At 37.6% G+C, this 19159-nt stretch overlaps 1 protein-coding gene across 1 annotated transcript in view; it reads left to right on the forward strand.

Moving 5' to 3' along the window:
* NETO1 (neuropilin and tolloid like 1) overlaps nt 1-19159 on the forward strand; it is a 70010-nt gene that overhangs the window by 45951 nt on the left and 4900 nt on the right. The window contains exon 7 of the mRNA XM_086609175.1: nt 7452-7680. Coding sequence (XP_086465301.1) covers nt 7452-7680 — 229 coding nt within the window. The remainder of the gene's footprint in view (nt 1-7451; nt 7681-19159) is intronic.

Raw genomic sequence — 19159 nt, forward strand, 5'->3', positions numbered from 1 at the left:
TTGAGATGTTTTGTAGGGAAAAAAAAAAGAGAGCAGAATATCATGGTAAAAGTAGTAAAACCTTTACAAAGTTGGTGTTCTCATGCAGGGAAAAAACAGCAAGCAATGCTTATAATCAGAAGCTCTGGTCTGCTTGGGAAAGAGCATCCAAACTACAAATAGAGAGGCATCGATTTTATTCCAGTCCAGTGGAAGTTATGTATTCAGGAGGAACTAGCAAGAAGTACATTTAAACTGGGCAAATAGTCTAGACACATCACAAGAAATAAAATGAAGTTGTAAGCTAGTTAGACAGTGATGCCTAATTCTCCCACCCCACTCGAGCATGAGGAGAGCCAGGCAGTGCCGGCCATGGCAGCCTGGATGCGGCGGTGGCTGGGCTCACTAGTGGCCATGAGGCCAGCCATAGCTTGGGGTGGGGTGACAGAGAGGCGAGGCCGGGCCAAAAGCCCAAGTGGGACCAAGACACTTGCATATTTACAAAGGATAGGTACTGCTACCTGGCAGAGGCTCTAAATCACTTACCGCTATTTTCATGGTGGACCTTGTATTCACGTATCTGATCAGAGACATGATGCTTTCCCTTCCAGGTGCCTGACTTGCAGTTTGAATGTGGTCTAGAGAGAGAATAAGCCATTGTGCACAGAGTTCCTAGACAATTAGGAAGAAAGATGTGGTGAAGCAGATCACAAAGCTTTAAGTCTGTATAAATCAATCTGACTAAATCAAAACGTTTTCTGTTCTCATATGTGAAATAGAAACTTGTGCTCCCAGAAAAAGAGTTTAAGCTGTCAGCACTAACAGACTAGCATATCTCTAATTTTTGGAGGCTTCTTATTCAAATGTTAAAAAGAAGCATTAAGTAGTACACTAAAATTTAATAGGAGGCATTTGAATGGTGATTCCTGAAATGTTACAGAAAAATGAAATTTACAGACTAAACCTGATAGTCAGAGACACTTTTACAGATTTCGGATGAGCTCCATCTCTGAAGTTTTGAAGCTTGCTAACATACAGATAATGCAAATAATATTGTGAATGAAAAAAAAAAAAAACCACAACATATTTATACGTCATCCCTGGAACAAGGTAAACAAATTAAATTTAAACAAGTAGACAATGTTGTTTACCTATCTTAAACTATTTGAATAATTTCTTTGAAAAAGTTTTGTTAGATGAAGATGCAAGACAAGCATGTGTGTAGAATTGTGTATTTGGAAGCTCTCCTAGCAGGTATAGTAATCTCATGCCAGAGTAGTGCTGACAAAAAAAACCCCAAACCTTTAAAGATTAGCATGAATCTATTCCATTCAGATATGGAAATATAACCAACTTCATCATCCTCAAACCAAATAATTGTTGGGAAATGCAGTTAAAAAAAGCTACTGATGAAAGTAGTAAAATATCTGCCAAAGTGAACAGCAGAATCAGGATGTGATCTACAGTTTTCAGTGTTAAAAAGCAGAGCAGCACCAAGGAGCTGTAAATGTTGTCACTTGTGAGCATTTTGTCACTGTACAAGAGAAAAATGAGGATGACTTGACAGTTACAATAAATGTCAGTTGTTGGGGACTTGCAGCTCTGAAGAAACAAATAGGACAAAGCAAAGAAATCTGAAAGAGTTTCACTTGTCCAGGAAAATGATATTTTGATGTCTGAGCCTGGCTGTGATTCACAGGGTGTTAAAATAAGTACCATATAAGGTTGTCACCTTTGAGAGACAGTATTCTCTAAACCCCAGTAGAGAGGAAAATAGGAGGCACAGTGTTCTCCATTTGCAAGCGTGGTCCTGGACTGGTAACAGCAGCCCCAAAACTGTCAAAAAGACCCAACCAAACAAAAACTCAAACAGAACAGGTACTGTTAATGCTTTCAGGCTGAAGTAATTTTGATTTCATTTTGCCTTGAAGCAGATTAATTAATGTTGCGCAATCTGCTTTAAAAAACTGAGTTTCTCAGACCTAAATACTGGCAGTATCATCTTGAAACTCCTTTGTTAATCACCTAGAGCTGAACACGATGCAGAACAAAGTAAACGCTGTAACTGATCTCTGAGCAGTGGGGAAAGACATAAGACTGTTTAACCCAGGCCTGTGCTTACAAGTATTTTTTTGAATATGCAAAATCTGGACTGTAGGCCCTGATGAAGAGGAGATTTTTGTTCTATACCTAAATTACTTTTGGTGGTTAAATAATGATTTTTTTGTTTGGTTTGGTTTGGTTTGTGTTGATGCATTATAAAGGACTGAATGTCTGTGCACACATATATTAAGTCTGATATGCTGGGATATGGTTTGAAGCTTTTCCTGACTGGCTCGATCAATCATGTTGTCAGCCCTAACCTTCAGTGATTGATTAAAAAGCAGAACTCATCAAAAGTGATTCACTATGAAGAGATTATAATCTGACCATTTTACTGAGATGATATATTATTCATAGTTTACAACCCTTCTTTCTTTTTTTTTTTTCTAATATATGGAATCAAGAGATTTCTGTTGTTTTCAAATTTAAATAAAAAAATAGTAAAACCTGTACGGCATTTCCTTTTTCATTCTTATGATGACAATACAAACCTTAAGGGTAACAAGACAATAATTTAAAATGCAATGTGATTGAATGTAAATTATATATGCCACAGTTGCAGTGAGGCTTTATCAGTTTTGTTGCTAATGGCATTGGCAATTGCAGTGACATCTCGAAGCTCAGTAAAAGCTAATACTTGTGCACTAACAACCTATTCTTCCAAGTAATGTGGAACTGATGATTTGAGTAAAGCATATTATTAAAACTTTACAACAAAAACATGAAAGAAGAAGATATGGCAGTAATGGCGCTTCTTTCAAATAAGATGTTCTCTTCAACAAGAATGTCCTGATTATGCTAATATAATGTGTCAATACCTATAGAAATGTTATCATTCTAAAAGCTCCCATTGGCACCAATGAAAAAAGGCTTAATGAAGGCAGATGGTGGCATTTGAGTTTGTGACCTCTTTTTTGTTAATTTGTTTTCTTTCCAGGAGTAGAGTTTCTTATCGACTACTGGTAGAAGTAATGACTAAGATTTCAGTAAATTAAATAAACAGATAATTTTTCTCTCACTTTCTGCTTAATTTCTTTTAGTGAGATCCATATACCATGAAAGTAATGAGAATATTGTCATTGATTTCAGAAAACCATGTATCAGGAACATTTTGCATTAGATAACAGTTTGTCATATAATCAGTTTTATTCTTTCTCTGAGGAATTCCATTTTTTAGTTATTTTCTTCTGCTAATGTGGGTCTTACAGCCAGTGACAGGAACAATGGCAAGTATATAGTAATATAATCATTAAAATTGGCAGAGGTGTGCAGATGCAATTAAATTATTTCAGCTCTTTAAAACAAAATCTGATCCAATATCAGGTTGTCAGTTTGTGTAATCAGTTTCCAGTTTTTAAAAATGCACTACAGTCTTAATTCTTACGTCTGATCCAGATAAACTCAAGTAAATGGAAATATACCCATTGATTTCAGTGAACTTTGGATCAAGTCCTCATTACTTTATATAAAGTTTTGGGAATAGTAATGTCCAAAGGAAACTATGAGAATGAAGCTCCAACTCACCTCAGAATACCAGGAATTTGGTTTTCTAACTTATGGAACTTCATGCTATTGGAGAAGGTGCAGTCTTTCTTCTGAAGGATGGATGCAGACTTTAAAGCCAAATCTTTCTTTCCAGTGGTTCCAGTACCTGTTAAGTCTATATATGTTATGATCTTAGTTGAATTTATCACACTGAGAAATGAACTGGTATGACCAACAGCAGAACTCAGGCTTGGGAAGAACTGGAAATGTTGGCTTCTTCGATGAAAGAGAAATGCGAAGTTATTGTTCTCTTGATTCCTTTTCAGCACTTATAACTGTTACTTTAAGAAATATTTTACTATTTTACAAGGCTAGCATGCCGCCAGAAACTAGAGAATGTCAAATGATAAGCCCATAGAAATAAGACTTTGACAATACTGTTATATGAACAATCTGTTTGAACGGATCAGGAATAATTGATGAATGCTGGAAATTGCTGTGAGAGCTGGTGTTTTATAACCACAGTGAGGATTAGCGCACATAAATAAAACTGACATAAATTACATCTCAATACTGAAATGGCATGTCCTATACAAGATATATGTGTGCTTATATATATATGCGTACACATATACGTACGTACATATAAATATACATGTCTAAGACATCAGCATAGAAATAAATAACTATAAGATGTCCTTCCCCCATTAGGTGCAGTATAGCTTTACTATTATTCTGCAGTCAGACCAAGGTATTTTTTTCTGGAGTAAGAGTTTTTCTGAAGAATGTAGTAAGACAAAAATATGATATATGTACATTGCATTATATCTGTATGGTCTATCATATCTATACATGGTATATTAGAACATGCATGTGATATACATATGATGGGCATATAAGGCATAAAAATAATTATTCATGACAATAATATGTTGGAAGCCTTCTGCGTGTTCCTATGAGACATTTTTCTGAGATGTTTTGCTTCCTGGAAAACAGTCATCCATATATAGCATTGCATATATGCAATATATGCATATATATTGCATATAATCACCTGCAGAAGGTTTTTATTGGATTACCTATGACAAAGCAAGCACTGAAGCACCCATTTGAATCCAGGAGCTTAAGTTAGGAGGAAAGAGAAGCAAAGTGCGCATTTAATTCCCGGTTCTAAGTGAAACATTATGCGGAGATGAACTACAGACTATCTCAGCAGGTTCACAGGGGAGTCTAGGTGCCAGAGTTTCACAGTGCCTGTTACACTCTTCTTTGAGCAGGAGCGACTGGTCTCTAGGACACAGGAAGCAGCTCTCTAGTGTGTGGCCAGTTGCTGGGTGTGGGTATCATGGCTCTGCCTCTTCCCATACGTCCCTTCCTCACATGTACTCTTGCTCTGGCAGGACAAGAGTGTGCCTGGGCCAGCTGGAACCCAGGAGCAACTAATACAAAAGAGTCTTATCAAACCAAAGGAGTGATGACTGAGATCTCATCTCACGTTGCCCATCCCAGTTCTACATTGCTGGTTTCAATTAGTGACTTCAAAGTCTAAAGTGACTGGTCCAAAATCACTGTTTGCCGCTCTCTCAGTGGTCTTTCACTGCTTGTTTTTGCCTGGTTCCAGTTAATTTCTGCACATTTTCATTCACCATCTATCAGAGGTGTAGCAATTTCTAGGAAGCAGCTGACAGCAAAGGTCAACCATCTGCCTGGTGGCAATGGAAGTGGCTGATGCTATATAAATAGAAAAGAGCAGGAGCCACACTGAAGACGAGGTTTATCTGACGGGCTAAAGTAGTCGGGCATCAGCAAGACAGAAATGCTCTAAATAGATGGAGAATACCAAGAACAAGGATTTGGAGCACAGGAAGGAGTAAAGAGTCAGGTGCCTGAGCACCTGCGGAAGGGAGAAAGAGAGTAGAGAATGAAAAAGACTTGTAGAGGGATGTAGCCAGTGCAGAGGAACTTCAGAAAAGCAATTTCTGCACTCAACAAATTTCCTTGTTTAAGAGATGTATGTATGACTTTGTCAAGGAAAGAGGTGACCTGTTTTAACAGGAGTGGGAACTGTATGTCCCCTAGTAGGAGAGGAAAGGGCAAGACATCTCATGACAACACATTTATAAAAAGTAGTGGATACTGTGAGAAAACTTCAGCAATGCTGGGTGACTGAACTCTAATAATTTTTCATTCAACTGCAGGGGTGGCGGAACCAGTAAATCAAATGCAAAACGCTGTAAAAAGTAGTCCTTGATAAAAGATATTGCTATTTGAATATTACTTTGTGCATTGCTATTAACTGTTCCATTTTGTAAAGATCAATATTAGCAGCTTCCTTAATTTATAATATTTAAAAAAATAAGATAAATGGTGAAAGTAGAATTCATTTAACTGCAATTTAATTGAAACATATTCCTCTGAGTTCTTCTGGAGAATAAGAATGTTGGAACAGAAATAAGGATTATTGTAAGAAATAACATACTAGAAAAAGGTTAAGCAAGCAAAATGAAACTTAGTGTACCAAATTTCATACGCTAGTAAAAATAGTTTTACAAATATTCTTTTCAGAGGGATGAGCTGCAAAGCATAACAAGCAATGAAATTGTACTATAATACACTATCTTAAAAGGCTCATTTAAAAATCTCAACCATTATTAAACAGCGGCAGACTGATAATAGCACCTAATTCTCAAACCATAAAAGCTTTAATATATTTATGAGGTGGTGAGTCCTGTTGCTACTAGGATATGCTATGTTTGTGTGCTTTATGCAAATCCAGAGAAGCTTTTTAGGCAACTGCTCTGTGCATGTAAAAAACTACCTGAAGTTAATAGCATTATTCACAAAGAAGTATATCTGATGTCTAATACAGTGGAGTTTCTTTTTGGTAAGTTTTTCAAGTGAAGATGCATATAGCTGGATGCTGAATATGGTCACTGGCTTTTTACACTATTTCTACCCTACCTCACCTTTCTGTATTATTCTGAAGTATCCTGGTTATGCTTGAAAATTTGGTTATGCATCATGTATTTGTTTAAAATATTACTTAGCTTCTCTGTTACTGGAATAATTGATGTTGCTTGCATTAGTAATTGAATTTCAAAGAACAGCATTTTCTCCTCGCCTCTGCTTCTTTTTGGGTAGATTTAAAGAGTTCTTTGCAAAGGGCAAGACATCTATTATATTTACTAGAGAACTTAGCTTGTATGCAAGAGACATTTCTTAAAAAACACTCTAAGTTTCTAGCAGTTTCCAGGAAATACTCTTGATTTCAACCCTGTTAAATTATGAAGATCTATACCATAAAGCTTTGTTTAGAAAAGCTGAGATGGTGGCCAAATTGCTTGAGGAAACATAAAAAGATTAATGGTTGAGTTCTGCCTGGCTCCCATATTCTCACTTCCTGAATCAGTGTAGCTGAGACACATCACAAAGATGACACATATTGACTCTGGGAAGGGAGCAGCAATTATTTGCCTTATTATTTTCCATGTCAGGCAAATAATAAAGCAATGCTGTGCCAGCCAGCAAAAGACATTTCTAGGTTGCCTGTCCTTCAGCTTGAAGGACTGTTGTACATACCTCTCAACAACAGGTATATATTTGGAAATTAAGACCTTACTGCAAAGAACAACAAAAATATCTAGATCATCCACTGAATTCTGCTTTGAAGGAAGACAAAATACCAGGAAATATAAACAGTGCTCAGTTTCCATATTAATATCCTTCCAGAGAAGTGGCTTATGGATCATCAGCTCCAGAAAAATCATTTTGATGGTGGTATTGTGTAGTCTTTCTCCCACAAGATAGACCAAAGGTGTTTAATGTTTGTTTAGTCAGTCTCAAATGTCTGTATGTGTTGCCTTTGTTGTTCGTTTGTTTCATAGATCTATTTGCGATTCTTGGACTACGAGATGCAGAATTCCAATGAATGTAAAAGGAATTTCGTAGCTGTCTATGATGGAAGCAGCTCCGTGGAGGATTTGAAAGCAAAGTTTTGCAGCACTGTTGCTAATGATGTAATGCTGCGGACGGGTCTTGGTGTAATCCGCATGTGGGCAGACGAAGGCAGTCGAAACAGCAGATTCCAGATGCTCTTCACATCTTTCCAAGAACGTAAGATCCCAATCAATATGTCCACCTTTCTGTTTGTTAAATGATACAAGTCCCAAAAGCTGTTAATGTTCTCTTCATGCAGAGTAGTCGCTGAAGAATGTTCCCAAACAAACAATCTAAATATTCAGAACAGTTTTCTTCCAAGCATTTATAGTGAGCAATAATTTGTAATGCAGTAGACAGAGCATAGGATTCAGAGACAGGAAGACAAGTATAACTAGCCATGAGCTGTCCAGTTGAATGACGATGACTTTTATCTGATCCACAAGCTATAAGGCCACTGTGTCTCAGTTTTCCCTTACACAACGTGGGAAATAACACAGCTCTGAAGATTTTTATCAAGCCTGATCCTTTTCTTGAATTTGATTTTTTAGATCTCATTATGATGGGCATTTGAATAATACATTTACAATACACGATCATTTATCACAGATAGTGGGTGTGTTTTTGTATAATCCGGAATGCATATATCAATAAACATATACATCAGATACTGTTAAGCAAAGAATTTCGCTATTATTATTTTTTGTACTAACTGAAATTTTCTGAAAGCTTTACTTGATATTTTGTTTAATATTCTGTCTATATGCCTTGCCTACATTCATACGTTTATATAATTTCTGGACACAGATAATAAGCAAAACAATCTTCAAAAGAAAGAAAAGGTAGTTCTACTCAGTTTAAAAAAAAACAAATTAACAAACCAACCACAAAAAAAACTCTCAGCAAAACCCAATAAACCTATTCACTGAAAATTATTGACCTGGTGATCACCTGTGAAAGAAATCAACTTGTTTTCTTTGGTGGAAATGATGCGTATCAGTCTCTTGAGGAAGGAGTATATGCATTTATTTTCGCATGCTGATTCACGTTAATTTTTAACGTATTTTTTTTGGTTCATGCATCACATGTCTGACAGGAAGATTTCTGTGCAGCTGTCAGTGGTTGGAATAAAGGTGCAATCCTACCAAACATATTCTTCATCTGTATTCTCTGTGTGTGTGCCCTGCAATGAGGCAATGAGACTCTGTTGAGAACAGCCTCTGTAATTCCTTAATTATGGCTCTGATTAAAAATTTCTGACAGTCTGCATGCCTGCAACTGCATATACCACTGGATGCTCACACTGCAGCCTTAGGGTGGATTATATTTTTCTTGTCTGTAAATCAGGCCAGGGTCTAAGAGATATTGAGAACCCTCAGTTGAGATGATACTGCTCTTTTCTCATTTCTGCAAGTGGAGATGTCTTGAATATTCAAGATCTGATTCATTTTTTTCACAAGGCATCCTGATCTGTTACCTTAGAAACAACTGCATAGACACTGGAGGTTCACAGCGTATAACGAACTGGAGAGTGAAGCACTATGATGACTAACTTGAAGGGAAGGTTTGAATAAGTGTGTGTTTCCAAGGCTTTCATATTTTAACAGAAAAAATGGAAAAATGTGGGTTTTTCTGTTAAAGTATTCCTAATATGTTTACCTATCATGCTACATCTTACTAGCTACTCCATTCTTGTAAACAGATGATAGTCTATACTGCCTGGTGTTCTGACTGGGAAGCTGAAAATATTAACATGATATGTTTTCTGTAAATTTATTCTGAACAGTCACGGTGTGCTAAAAGCTGAAAATTTATTAAGGGCTCAGTTATGCTTTGAGATATGTGTACTGAGCCTGCTCATAAATATTAGAAGAAACTGCATTTGTCTTTTTAACACCGGAAGATGACTTTAGAGATTTAAAGGCGATGCCGATTGCACTTTCCGGGCCCTGTCAGTTGTCCGTAAGTGCTGCCCTACGCCGCAGACCGGTGCTGTCTGTCAGGAATCAGCGCGAGCAGATGTCCGGTGTGCGCGCCGCGAGACACGGCTCATAGCACCAAAACTGCAGCGTCTTTCGGCAGCGTGCGGGAATAATTAGATCATCTGCATGGAAGAGAAGGAATGTCAGACCTCGTTCAGGGAGATGAGCATCAGGGAACAGACACCTGTGTCTCTGCTTGGGGACAAAGAAGGAAAAAGCTGTTTTGTTCACCTAGAGCTGAGAAAGAAACAAAGCAGAAGATGATATTTATGTTGTGGCTATGTGCACAGGAAAAAGTAACGCAGTAAAATATCTGTATTTACTGTTGCTGTAGGAATGGCCAGGAGGTGGTGTGATCTGTAGCTCCCCAAGTTCCTCTCCTTAATGCGGAGTTAAGTTGACAAGATCGTGAGTCTTCCCTAAAATAAGACTCTGTGAAATGGAAGTCTTTTTGCAGAAACCGGCTACTTAGCCTGAGGAATGCTTTCTTTCTGTATTAGTCTGTTCAGTGTTAATTCTTGTTATAGAGCTGTTTCCTGGGGATTTGACATTTGTGTAGAACAGAGAAATCTTAAAGATATTTCTTACATGATTATTTCCATATGGTTTGATCAGTGTGCTCCAATTACATTTAAAATATAGATGTCTTTTTGTTGGCATGTAAAAAGTGGTCTTACAAGTTTCCAAACCTCTAGCAGTGATGCTCTGCAGAGCAGCAGTGCTATAAATATTTCTGAAGGAAAGGCATACAATGCACAAAGTTGTTAAATTTCCTACAGAAAATCAGTAATGATTCTCATATCATCAAATTAGTAGTAGAGTTCTAAGTAACACTTAATAACTAATTAATTCTTAATAGCTGATAATTTAGAGTGATCTGATATTTCGTGATCAGCATTATTAGCTATTCCAACTATCATCATGAGTTTTGTCTGCTTTTGTCCTTACATTTTTAATCTTGAATATATCTTATAAGCATATATATATCTAATCATATTTTTGTGTATGGTAGTCACTGTCTACAATAGATTTCAGATGTCTAACAAATTAATTTAAGGATCAAAAAAAGGAAAACTAGAGAGCTAGTACCATCAAAAGGTGTCAGTTCATTTAGTAAGAAGACTTGAAAAATGAGTCTTTGTGTTTTCACCCACTGACTACCTGTTCATTTCATTTCCCATGACTGCAAGAGTGGTCTCCAGCCTGATTAATGACAGACTTATAGCTTCTTCAAAGACCTGAGCACAAACACCTATGCTTTAACCTAAAAGCAGATTTGTAGAACCAGAGCATATGGGATAAGAGAAAATCCTCTATATGTTCAGCATATGTACAAGATGTTTGCTCTCTTACCTTTGGCTACTATTTAGTAGTACTGCTTCCTTTTCCATCCATAACTCTGCATCAAAAACACTAGACCAGAAAAAAAAATGTCATTCCTTCTCCTATTTTGTTGTCCCTTTGAGTTCTAAGCCTGTTTTTAAATCCCTGTACAGATGTGACTTTCTTAAAGGAGCACACGTTCTATCATTCTTACTTTCTTTTTATTAACAAAAAACATATTTGGATAGAAATCTAAGGCCATGTTTAGAAGAGTAGTGCACGGCTTTATTTAGAAACAGCACTCAAGTCCTTATTTACAGCCAGAATCCCTGAAGATGATCACCCTAGCATGGGCAATTCTCTAATGGGGAAAAGGCACTTCAGGTATGCAGTATTAATGACAAAAAAGTGATATGTGCAACACCTGTGATTTCCCTTTGCAAGGACTTGTGAGTGTAAATAGATTGTAGCTTTGCTGGTTTTGCTTCCTGCTTCCTCTCTAACATATATATATATATATATATATATATATAAAGAAACGTTGGGATGGCCTCCTTACTGATGAGTGCTTATCTGTGATTTTCTGCTCCTCTGCGCTATTTGCAGTTATCTCTGGTGAAATACCCTCACTGGCTAAGCATCCCAATTCCTCTCTGCCCCTGAACAGAATAACTATTTGTGACACCTAAAGTGTACGAACTAAAGACAGACTGGAGCTCTGAGCACATGCTCCTGAGCTGCCATACTCTGGTGAGTTTGTATTCCAAAAAACCCCATGAAACCACATATAAGCAGTTTTTAAACCCTAGATTATCGATGTGTATATGATATTAACTATCTGTAAAAGTTATATTTGTCTTGAACAGAGCTGTCTGAAGGTGGCTGAGAAAGAAAATTCAGTATAAAGCACCTTTCATTTTCAAGTTTCTATTAGCTATTTTAATATGATTTATTTCTTTAGTGTCAAATGTAAAGATAAGTAATTTTACTCTAGATAATATACTTGTAGTGTACAGTACTAAAACCATCTTAATAATTTTATAATTTTAATAAAGTGAGTGAAACAGTCTCTCATCATGACTGATGAACTATTCCTTGGAGAGGCTGAGAGAAAACCTCTTCCTCTGTTTCAAGGATGGTTCAAGGAACATCTAAAGAATTTAATTTTTCTTCCTCTTGTGCAGGAAAGCAAGCTCTTTTTTTCAGTAAGGAACAGTGGGAAAATCCAAATGATCTATGCTTCAAGAATTCATGCGCATAGCATGATGCAATGAGCTATTTGAGGACATGAGGAGTAGGTGTGAAATGTCTAATGAGTTCAGTGCAAAATATTTCTCACATCTAGCCATTATTAAGATTTCAGATTTTTCCCATTAACTGTTAGGAGAAAGTAAGACCTCTCAAAAATGTTATGACAAGAAGGGAAGGGAGGAAGAGAGAGAAGTCTAAAAATAGCAAGTAGGGTAGGGCATTCGTTTAAGATTAAGGAGTCCTGGACTGAAAGCCCTGTCTTGAAACAGGCTCAAAGGGTTCAATGAAGTACAACGTAGACACTCAAGCTAGCTTGCTCAGAGCCAGTTCACATCCTAGAAGCAAAGGATTTGCACTAACTCTGCATGGTGCTGAGAAACAGTGCAAATACACTGGGGAAAGCATTGAAGTGGAACAGCCAGGCTTCACACCAGGCCCGTAACAAGTCAGCTTTTGACTTCATCCTGTAAAAACATTTTGACCTGGCAGTGTTTGCATTTTACACCCAAACAAAGCATCCTGTAATACCCAACAAAATTATGTTCAACACCCACGGATAATGTATGTTATTATTAATGTCATAACATCACAATAGTATAATTATTATTAATAGCACACAGAATATTTAATTGCTTTAGAGCTTTATAAATACTGTTATTTTATAGAGTAAATGTGCATGTATTACTTGTCATTATTTATTTTATTGCCTCAGTGAAAGCAGTATTTATTTTAAATATAAAATATAACTGCTTTTATTTCATGTTACTTTGTAAACATGGCTTATGGAAGAACTATTAATGCTTTTCATGTTTCTCTGCCTTAGAGTTACTCAGGATTAAAAGAATTTATGAACATTTTACATTAATAAATGAAAAAGTATAGTTTATTGGCTCCATGTACATTCTCAGAACTTTCCAACACTAAGAAAATACAGACAACTCCATTGGCTCAATTTTTATAAATTTTGAAAGCACCAACCTTCAAATACTGAACTCAGGCTTTTTTGAATACTGTGATGGTAACTTGGAAATATGATCATTATAACAATCTCCTTACTTGTACTAGAAACAAAATATATTTATATTCCAGATAACAGAAATAGGGTTACTATTATAGGATTTTTTTTAAGTATAGGTTTTCTAACCCAGAAAAAGACTGAGATATTGTGTCTATTCCCATTAACGTGCTTGCTTATGTATCTTCTAGGAGAAGTGCACCATCTTGTGTTCACTATAAATACTTGTTGCAAAGCATTAAATATTACATTATAATTAATTCAATAACTATAATAATTTGTTTATATATTAAGATACAAGGTATCCCCACACATACCACATAATTTTTAAAAAGAAAATATTGTCATTAAAAATAATATCTCATGAAATTGTACAAAGTTTTTTGTTTTATATATATTATTTTATATAAGCTATAATTTTACACAAAAGTAATTATTGTTTCAAAGCCAGACTGGAAAACGAACCTTTAATAATAATTTTTTTCTTTAATTGATGATTTAATTTAAATGATAGTGTTTTCATGCTTTAAAAGTTCAACAATTTATCAAGGACTTAAAGTTATTAAAATAGATCAGGTTGAGTTATATGTATAGTTCTAATTTGCTCGCTTGTGTTATAATCATTATGAATTGTTCATTATGCTGAATACTCTATCTCACTTATTTCTAGGCCAGTACCTTGGCAGAGCTTGACTCAAGGCAGCTTTGGGACACAGGAGAAATAACATAACCGTGTGTTCCCAGCTGCTACACTTACTCTTACTATGAAGACATCTTTCCAGAGAGTTACAGAAGGATTGAGGTTGGAAAGGGCTCCAGGATATGATCTAGTCCAATCCTCCTACTCAAAGCAGGGTCAGCTACAGCAGGTTGCTCAGGGCTGTGTCCAGCTGGATTTTTAATATCTTCAGTGATGGAGACTCCACAACCTCTCTGGGAAACCAGCTCCTGCATAGCATTTGACCAGCCTCAAAGTAAAAGTTTGTTCTTGCATTTGAGGGGAATTTCCTGTATTTCATTTAGTGCTCATTGCTTCTTGTCATGTCACTGGGCACCTCTAAGAAGAGCCTGGCTCTGTCTTCTTTACTCCCCTCCCATCAGATATTTGTATACATTGCTGAGAGCTTCCCCTCCCTGAGCCTTCTCTTCTCCATATATATAATAATATAAACAACAGCCCCAGCTCTCTCAGCCTCTTCTCATATGTCAGATGATCCAAGCCATTAATGGTCTTTGTGGCCTTTTGCTGGATTCACTCCACTATGTCCATGGATCTCTTGTGCTCAGGAGCCCAGAACTGGATCGGCACTGCACATGTGGCCTCACCAGTGCTGTGTAGAGGAGAAGGATCAAGTCTTTCAACCTACTGACAAGGTTTTTTCTAATGCAGCCCAAGATACTGGTGGCCTTCTTTGTCACAAGGGCACATTGCTGGCTCATGGTCAGCTTGTTGCACACCAGCACCTTTTCTGCAATCTTGCTTTTCAGATGGCCAGTCCTCAGCATGTACTGGTCCATGAAGTTATTCCTCCCTAGGCACAGGACTTTGTGTTTTCTTTTGTTGATCTGCCTGAATTTCCTGTTTCTCCAACCTGTTGGGGGCCATCTGTACAACCACCCAACCACTTGATCTATCAATCAGTTCTCCCAGTTTTGCACTGTCTGCAAACTTCCTGAAGATATACTCTGTCTCACCACCCAGGACATTAATGAAGAGATTAAAGACTATTGGCCTCAGTACTGACCCCTGGGGTACATCACCAGTGACTGGTCTCCAGCTGGACTTCATGCTACTGATCACAACTTTTTGAGCTTGGCAGTTCAGCCAGTTTCAGCCCAACTCATTGTCTTTATGTAGCCCTTATTCACCAGGTTGTCTATGAGGATGTTATAGGGAACAGGGTTAAAAACTCTTCTTAAGAAGAGAAACACAGCATCCACTGCTCTCCCTTCACTCACTATGCCAGTCATCGAATCGTAGAAGGCTGTGATGTCTGTCAAGCGTATTCGCTTTTCATAAGTCTATGTAGACAGCACTCTTCTTGTCCTTCATGGGTTTGGAAATGGTTTTCAGAACTGTTTCCTCTGCCACCTTTCCAGGGATCAAGATGAGGCTGACTGACCTGCAGCTCTCAGGATTCTCCTTCTCACCTTTCTTAAAGATGGGGGAACATTTGCTTTCTTCCAGTTCTCAGAAACCTCACCCAATCACCATGACCTTTCAGAGGTAAGAGTGGCCTCTCAATGACATTAGACTACTAGAGGAGTCATCAACATCATGGCCCATGGGCTCATGTTTTTCCAGTTGGTTTAAATGCTCCCTAACCTGGTCCTCTTCCACTGAGGGAAAGTCTTCCTCGCTCCAGGATTTCTGCCTCATCTCAAGTGCTTGGAATTCCAAAAGGCAAATCCTAACAAAAAAAAAAAAAAAAGATAGAGGAGAAGGCGGCATTCGGTACCTCAGCCTTTTACATGTCCTTTATCATCAAGTCCCCTGTCCCATTCGGCATCACACTCACATTTTCCTAATCTTTCTTTGGCAGCTGACATACCTGTAGAAGCCCTTCTTGTTGCTCTTCACAGCCCTCACCAGATTCAGCTCCAGGTGAGCTTCAGTTTTCCTAACGGTATCACTGCATATTTTGTCACTGCTCCTATATTTCTGCTGGAGTCATCCAACTCTGCTGCCCCTTCTTGTATGTGTCCTTTTTGTGTTTGAGTTTAGTCAGGAGCTCATTGTTCATCTGGGCAGGCTAACTACCACCTTCACTTGATTTTCTGCTTGTCCGGGTAGACAACTATTGAGCTTGAAGGAGGTGATCTTACTGACTCAACCGACTCTCCTGGAAACCTTATCTTTCCAGGACCACCTCCCATGGCATTCTTCCAAGCAGACCCCTCAACACTGAAATTTTTCTATTCTGAGACCAGGAGTTGTCATCCTGCTTTTTGCCTTATTCCCTCTTTGCAGCATCCTGAACTCCATCATCTCATGACCACTGAAGCCAGAGCTGCACCTGATGTACACATCAGGTTCTTCCTTGTTTATAAAATTAGGAGGCTCAGCAGAGCTCCCCTCATCAGCTCCTTAGTTACCTGTATCAGGAAGTTATCATCAATGCACTCTGGAAACCTTCTGGATTGCTTGTGCCCTGCTGTGTTGACATTCACAGACATCAGGTGGCTAAAATCCTCCATAAGGACCAAGGCCTGTGAACATGAGGCTTCTTCCAGCTGTCTGAAGAAGATTTCACCTACTTCTTGTCCCTGATCAGGTAGTCCGTAGCAGACAGACACCCACTACAATATTGGCATCTGTGGGCCAACACTGGGCTGCCCACTAATCCTTACCCAAAAACTCTCACTTGGTTCCTTGCCCAACCCAAGGCAGAGCTCTGTGCATTACTGCTGATCTCTCATATAAAATGCCTTTATATAGTCATGGGGAAGACTGTAGACTGATAGAGTAAGTGGAGAGGTTTGTACTGCTTTATCCAGTTGAAGCTGATGATAGCAGTAGCTTCCTTTTGTGAAAACATCCACAACTTTCCCTCAAATTTAAACATTTACGTATCAGGCATTGCCATAGTCGTTGTTCAAGACTTAGGTTGAGATATCAAGCGTTGCTGTGACATACCTTGTCTGCTTGATTCCACTCCCATTCTGGGTTTTATAACAGATTCAGGAAAGATCAGAACCAGATCCATCTTGCTGTAAAAGAATCCTGTTTACTACCAGCTCATTTATCTTTTTACTATTACTAGAATGTCCTTGATACAGCATCCCAAGACTCCTTTACTGTGCCTCTTCAAGAACAAAAAATCTAATTCCTCCAATGTACGATGGGACTGACAAGTTTTCAGCTTCCCTTGATGCTTTTATTCATTCCAACAAAAAGCATTCATTAAAGTGCAGAAAATATATTGATTTCTTGCCCAGCCTTAATCACTGTGGGTTCAGGGGATCACAGAGAAGACTTGACTATACTAATTTTATAAACATGAACAAGAAGGGGCTGTTTGTCATTAGGTTTAGGAATCTTACATTTGGGTTTCTGTCATGCTAAGTTTGCTGCACTTATTCTGAAATTGCTCTGCCTTGCTTTTTGTTTAGTTTTGACATTTATTCACATACCACCTCTTTCCTCCCTAGTTCAACAGCACAATTTAGAGAAACTAAAATTTTCTTCTTTCTTCCTTTCTCTTGCCTTTCATTTCCAGATCTCTCTGCCATTTCTTTGCATAATTATCCCTTCTTCTTAAATTTGTAAAAAATGTCTTTTATACTGCTCTGATTTTTCTTTCTTATTTCTGAAACATTTCCTAATATTTTTCATTTGATATAAAATTTCTCGTCATTCCTTTCAGTGCAGAATGCCTTAAGTGTCACCTATTTCTGCTGTGCAGTTTTCTCTTTCTTTCTCTTCTTTTCCCTTCCTTTACAGTTCCTCTAGTTCCTCCTTTTCTACTGACTGTCACTATACTTCTAAACTCTTTTATTTCTTCCTTGCTCAACTGTCCTTCCTTCCCTTAAATTGTTCTCTATTTTTTTGGGAGTTGTTTTTCCGCTATTAAGTCTTCCTTTGCTGTTGCATTCAAGATTAAATCAGACTGATTTTATAGTAACAAGAGCAAGTCATAGACATGTAGGAGGTTCTGCCTGCTCGGACATCGCACTCTGTCCTCACCACTTCACTTCTAAAGCCTTTCATGTCACTCTGCATGGGTTTTTTTTTGTGATTTGGAAGGTTATTTCTGGTTTTGTTTTTGGTTTTTGTTTTTTTTTTTTTTCCTTTTATGGCTTTATTAACATAAACTTTCTTAATCCTGCACTTCTTTATTTTTTCCTTCTTCCCTTGTCACTCCTTGTGCTTTTTCCATTTGTCATTTGAGTCTTCTTTTCTTGTGTGCTTCCTACTTATTATCATATATTCTGAATGCATGGCTACTTAGGTCTTCTTAGGTTTACCTTTCATAAATCACCTCCTTCTTTGTGTCACTTTTTTACTTAAAGCAGGCAGTGAGAATCTTTCTGTGTGTTGGAAAGAAACAGTCCCAAAAGATCCTTCCCTTGCCCAGAAACAGGGATTGCAGCTGGAGTGTGAAAGGATGACAGTGCCTCTGGTGGGTCCTCATGATGTGACACAGTATCCTCCAGGCTAAGCCCTCACCATCCCCAGATGAGAGTAGCAGATAAAGACTGTCCAAAACATCCTGTCTTGCTAATATGCACGTGTGCTGTTCTGCTCTTTCTCCAGTTTAAAGTAAAATCCTTCCTGTAACAAACTTAACACTTGACCAGGATCGCTACAGCTTAGGAGATGGTATATCAGATTTTTCACAAAATTGTACAATGGGCAGAACCAGTCTGGCTGATCAGTCTTCTACATTGTATAAGAGATAGTGTCTGTATACTGTTATATCTGGGCGGATGGTTGCATATTTGGGGGTGTGTATAAGTTTTTATGGCATTTACTATTTGTTTAACAGGCCATAACTGCTCTGAAGAAGTTATTATAGTCAGTTATGGATATCTGAACTTACGCACTTCTTTAAAAGTGGATTTCTTGACATGATATATGGAGCCATTAAGTTCTACAGTATAAATCCTTTGTACTGTCCTCAGCAAACCACTGAAGCAGTCATCTGCTCTGAGCCAATCTCTGCACTTACGCATATATGTTGTCACATGAACTGTTTTTAAAGTTGCAGAGGAGGAAAACTGCCATCAAGTATCAAATTCTAGGTATCAGTAATATGGATATCATAACTCCTTTCTGATTAGTTAAGAGTCTTAGGTTATTTTTTTAACTTATCCTTAAAAATAATTTTAACAATGCTTTTGGGTTATTTGATCTAAAAAAAATACATAAACAGTTAATTTTTTACTGATTTAACACTGAAAAATTTTGTAGCTCTTTTTCTAAATGGAGGAAGATCTTCTGGTTTGGTTTAATAAAAGAAATATGAGGAGTAATTTATCTTTACTATGTTGTATAATTTTGGAGTATTATCTTTACAACCCCAACACCTAAGGACCTCCCAACACTTGAGTAAGTAGCACAGTTAAGCAGCACATACAATTC

This window comes from Tauraco erythrolophus, chromosome 3 (assembly GCF_009769465.1).
Source record: "Tauraco erythrolophus isolate bTauEry1 chromosome 3, bTauEry1.pri, whole genome shotgun sequence".
NCBI lineage: Eukaryota > Metazoa > Chordata > Aves > Musophagiformes > Musophagidae > Tauraco > Tauraco erythrolophus.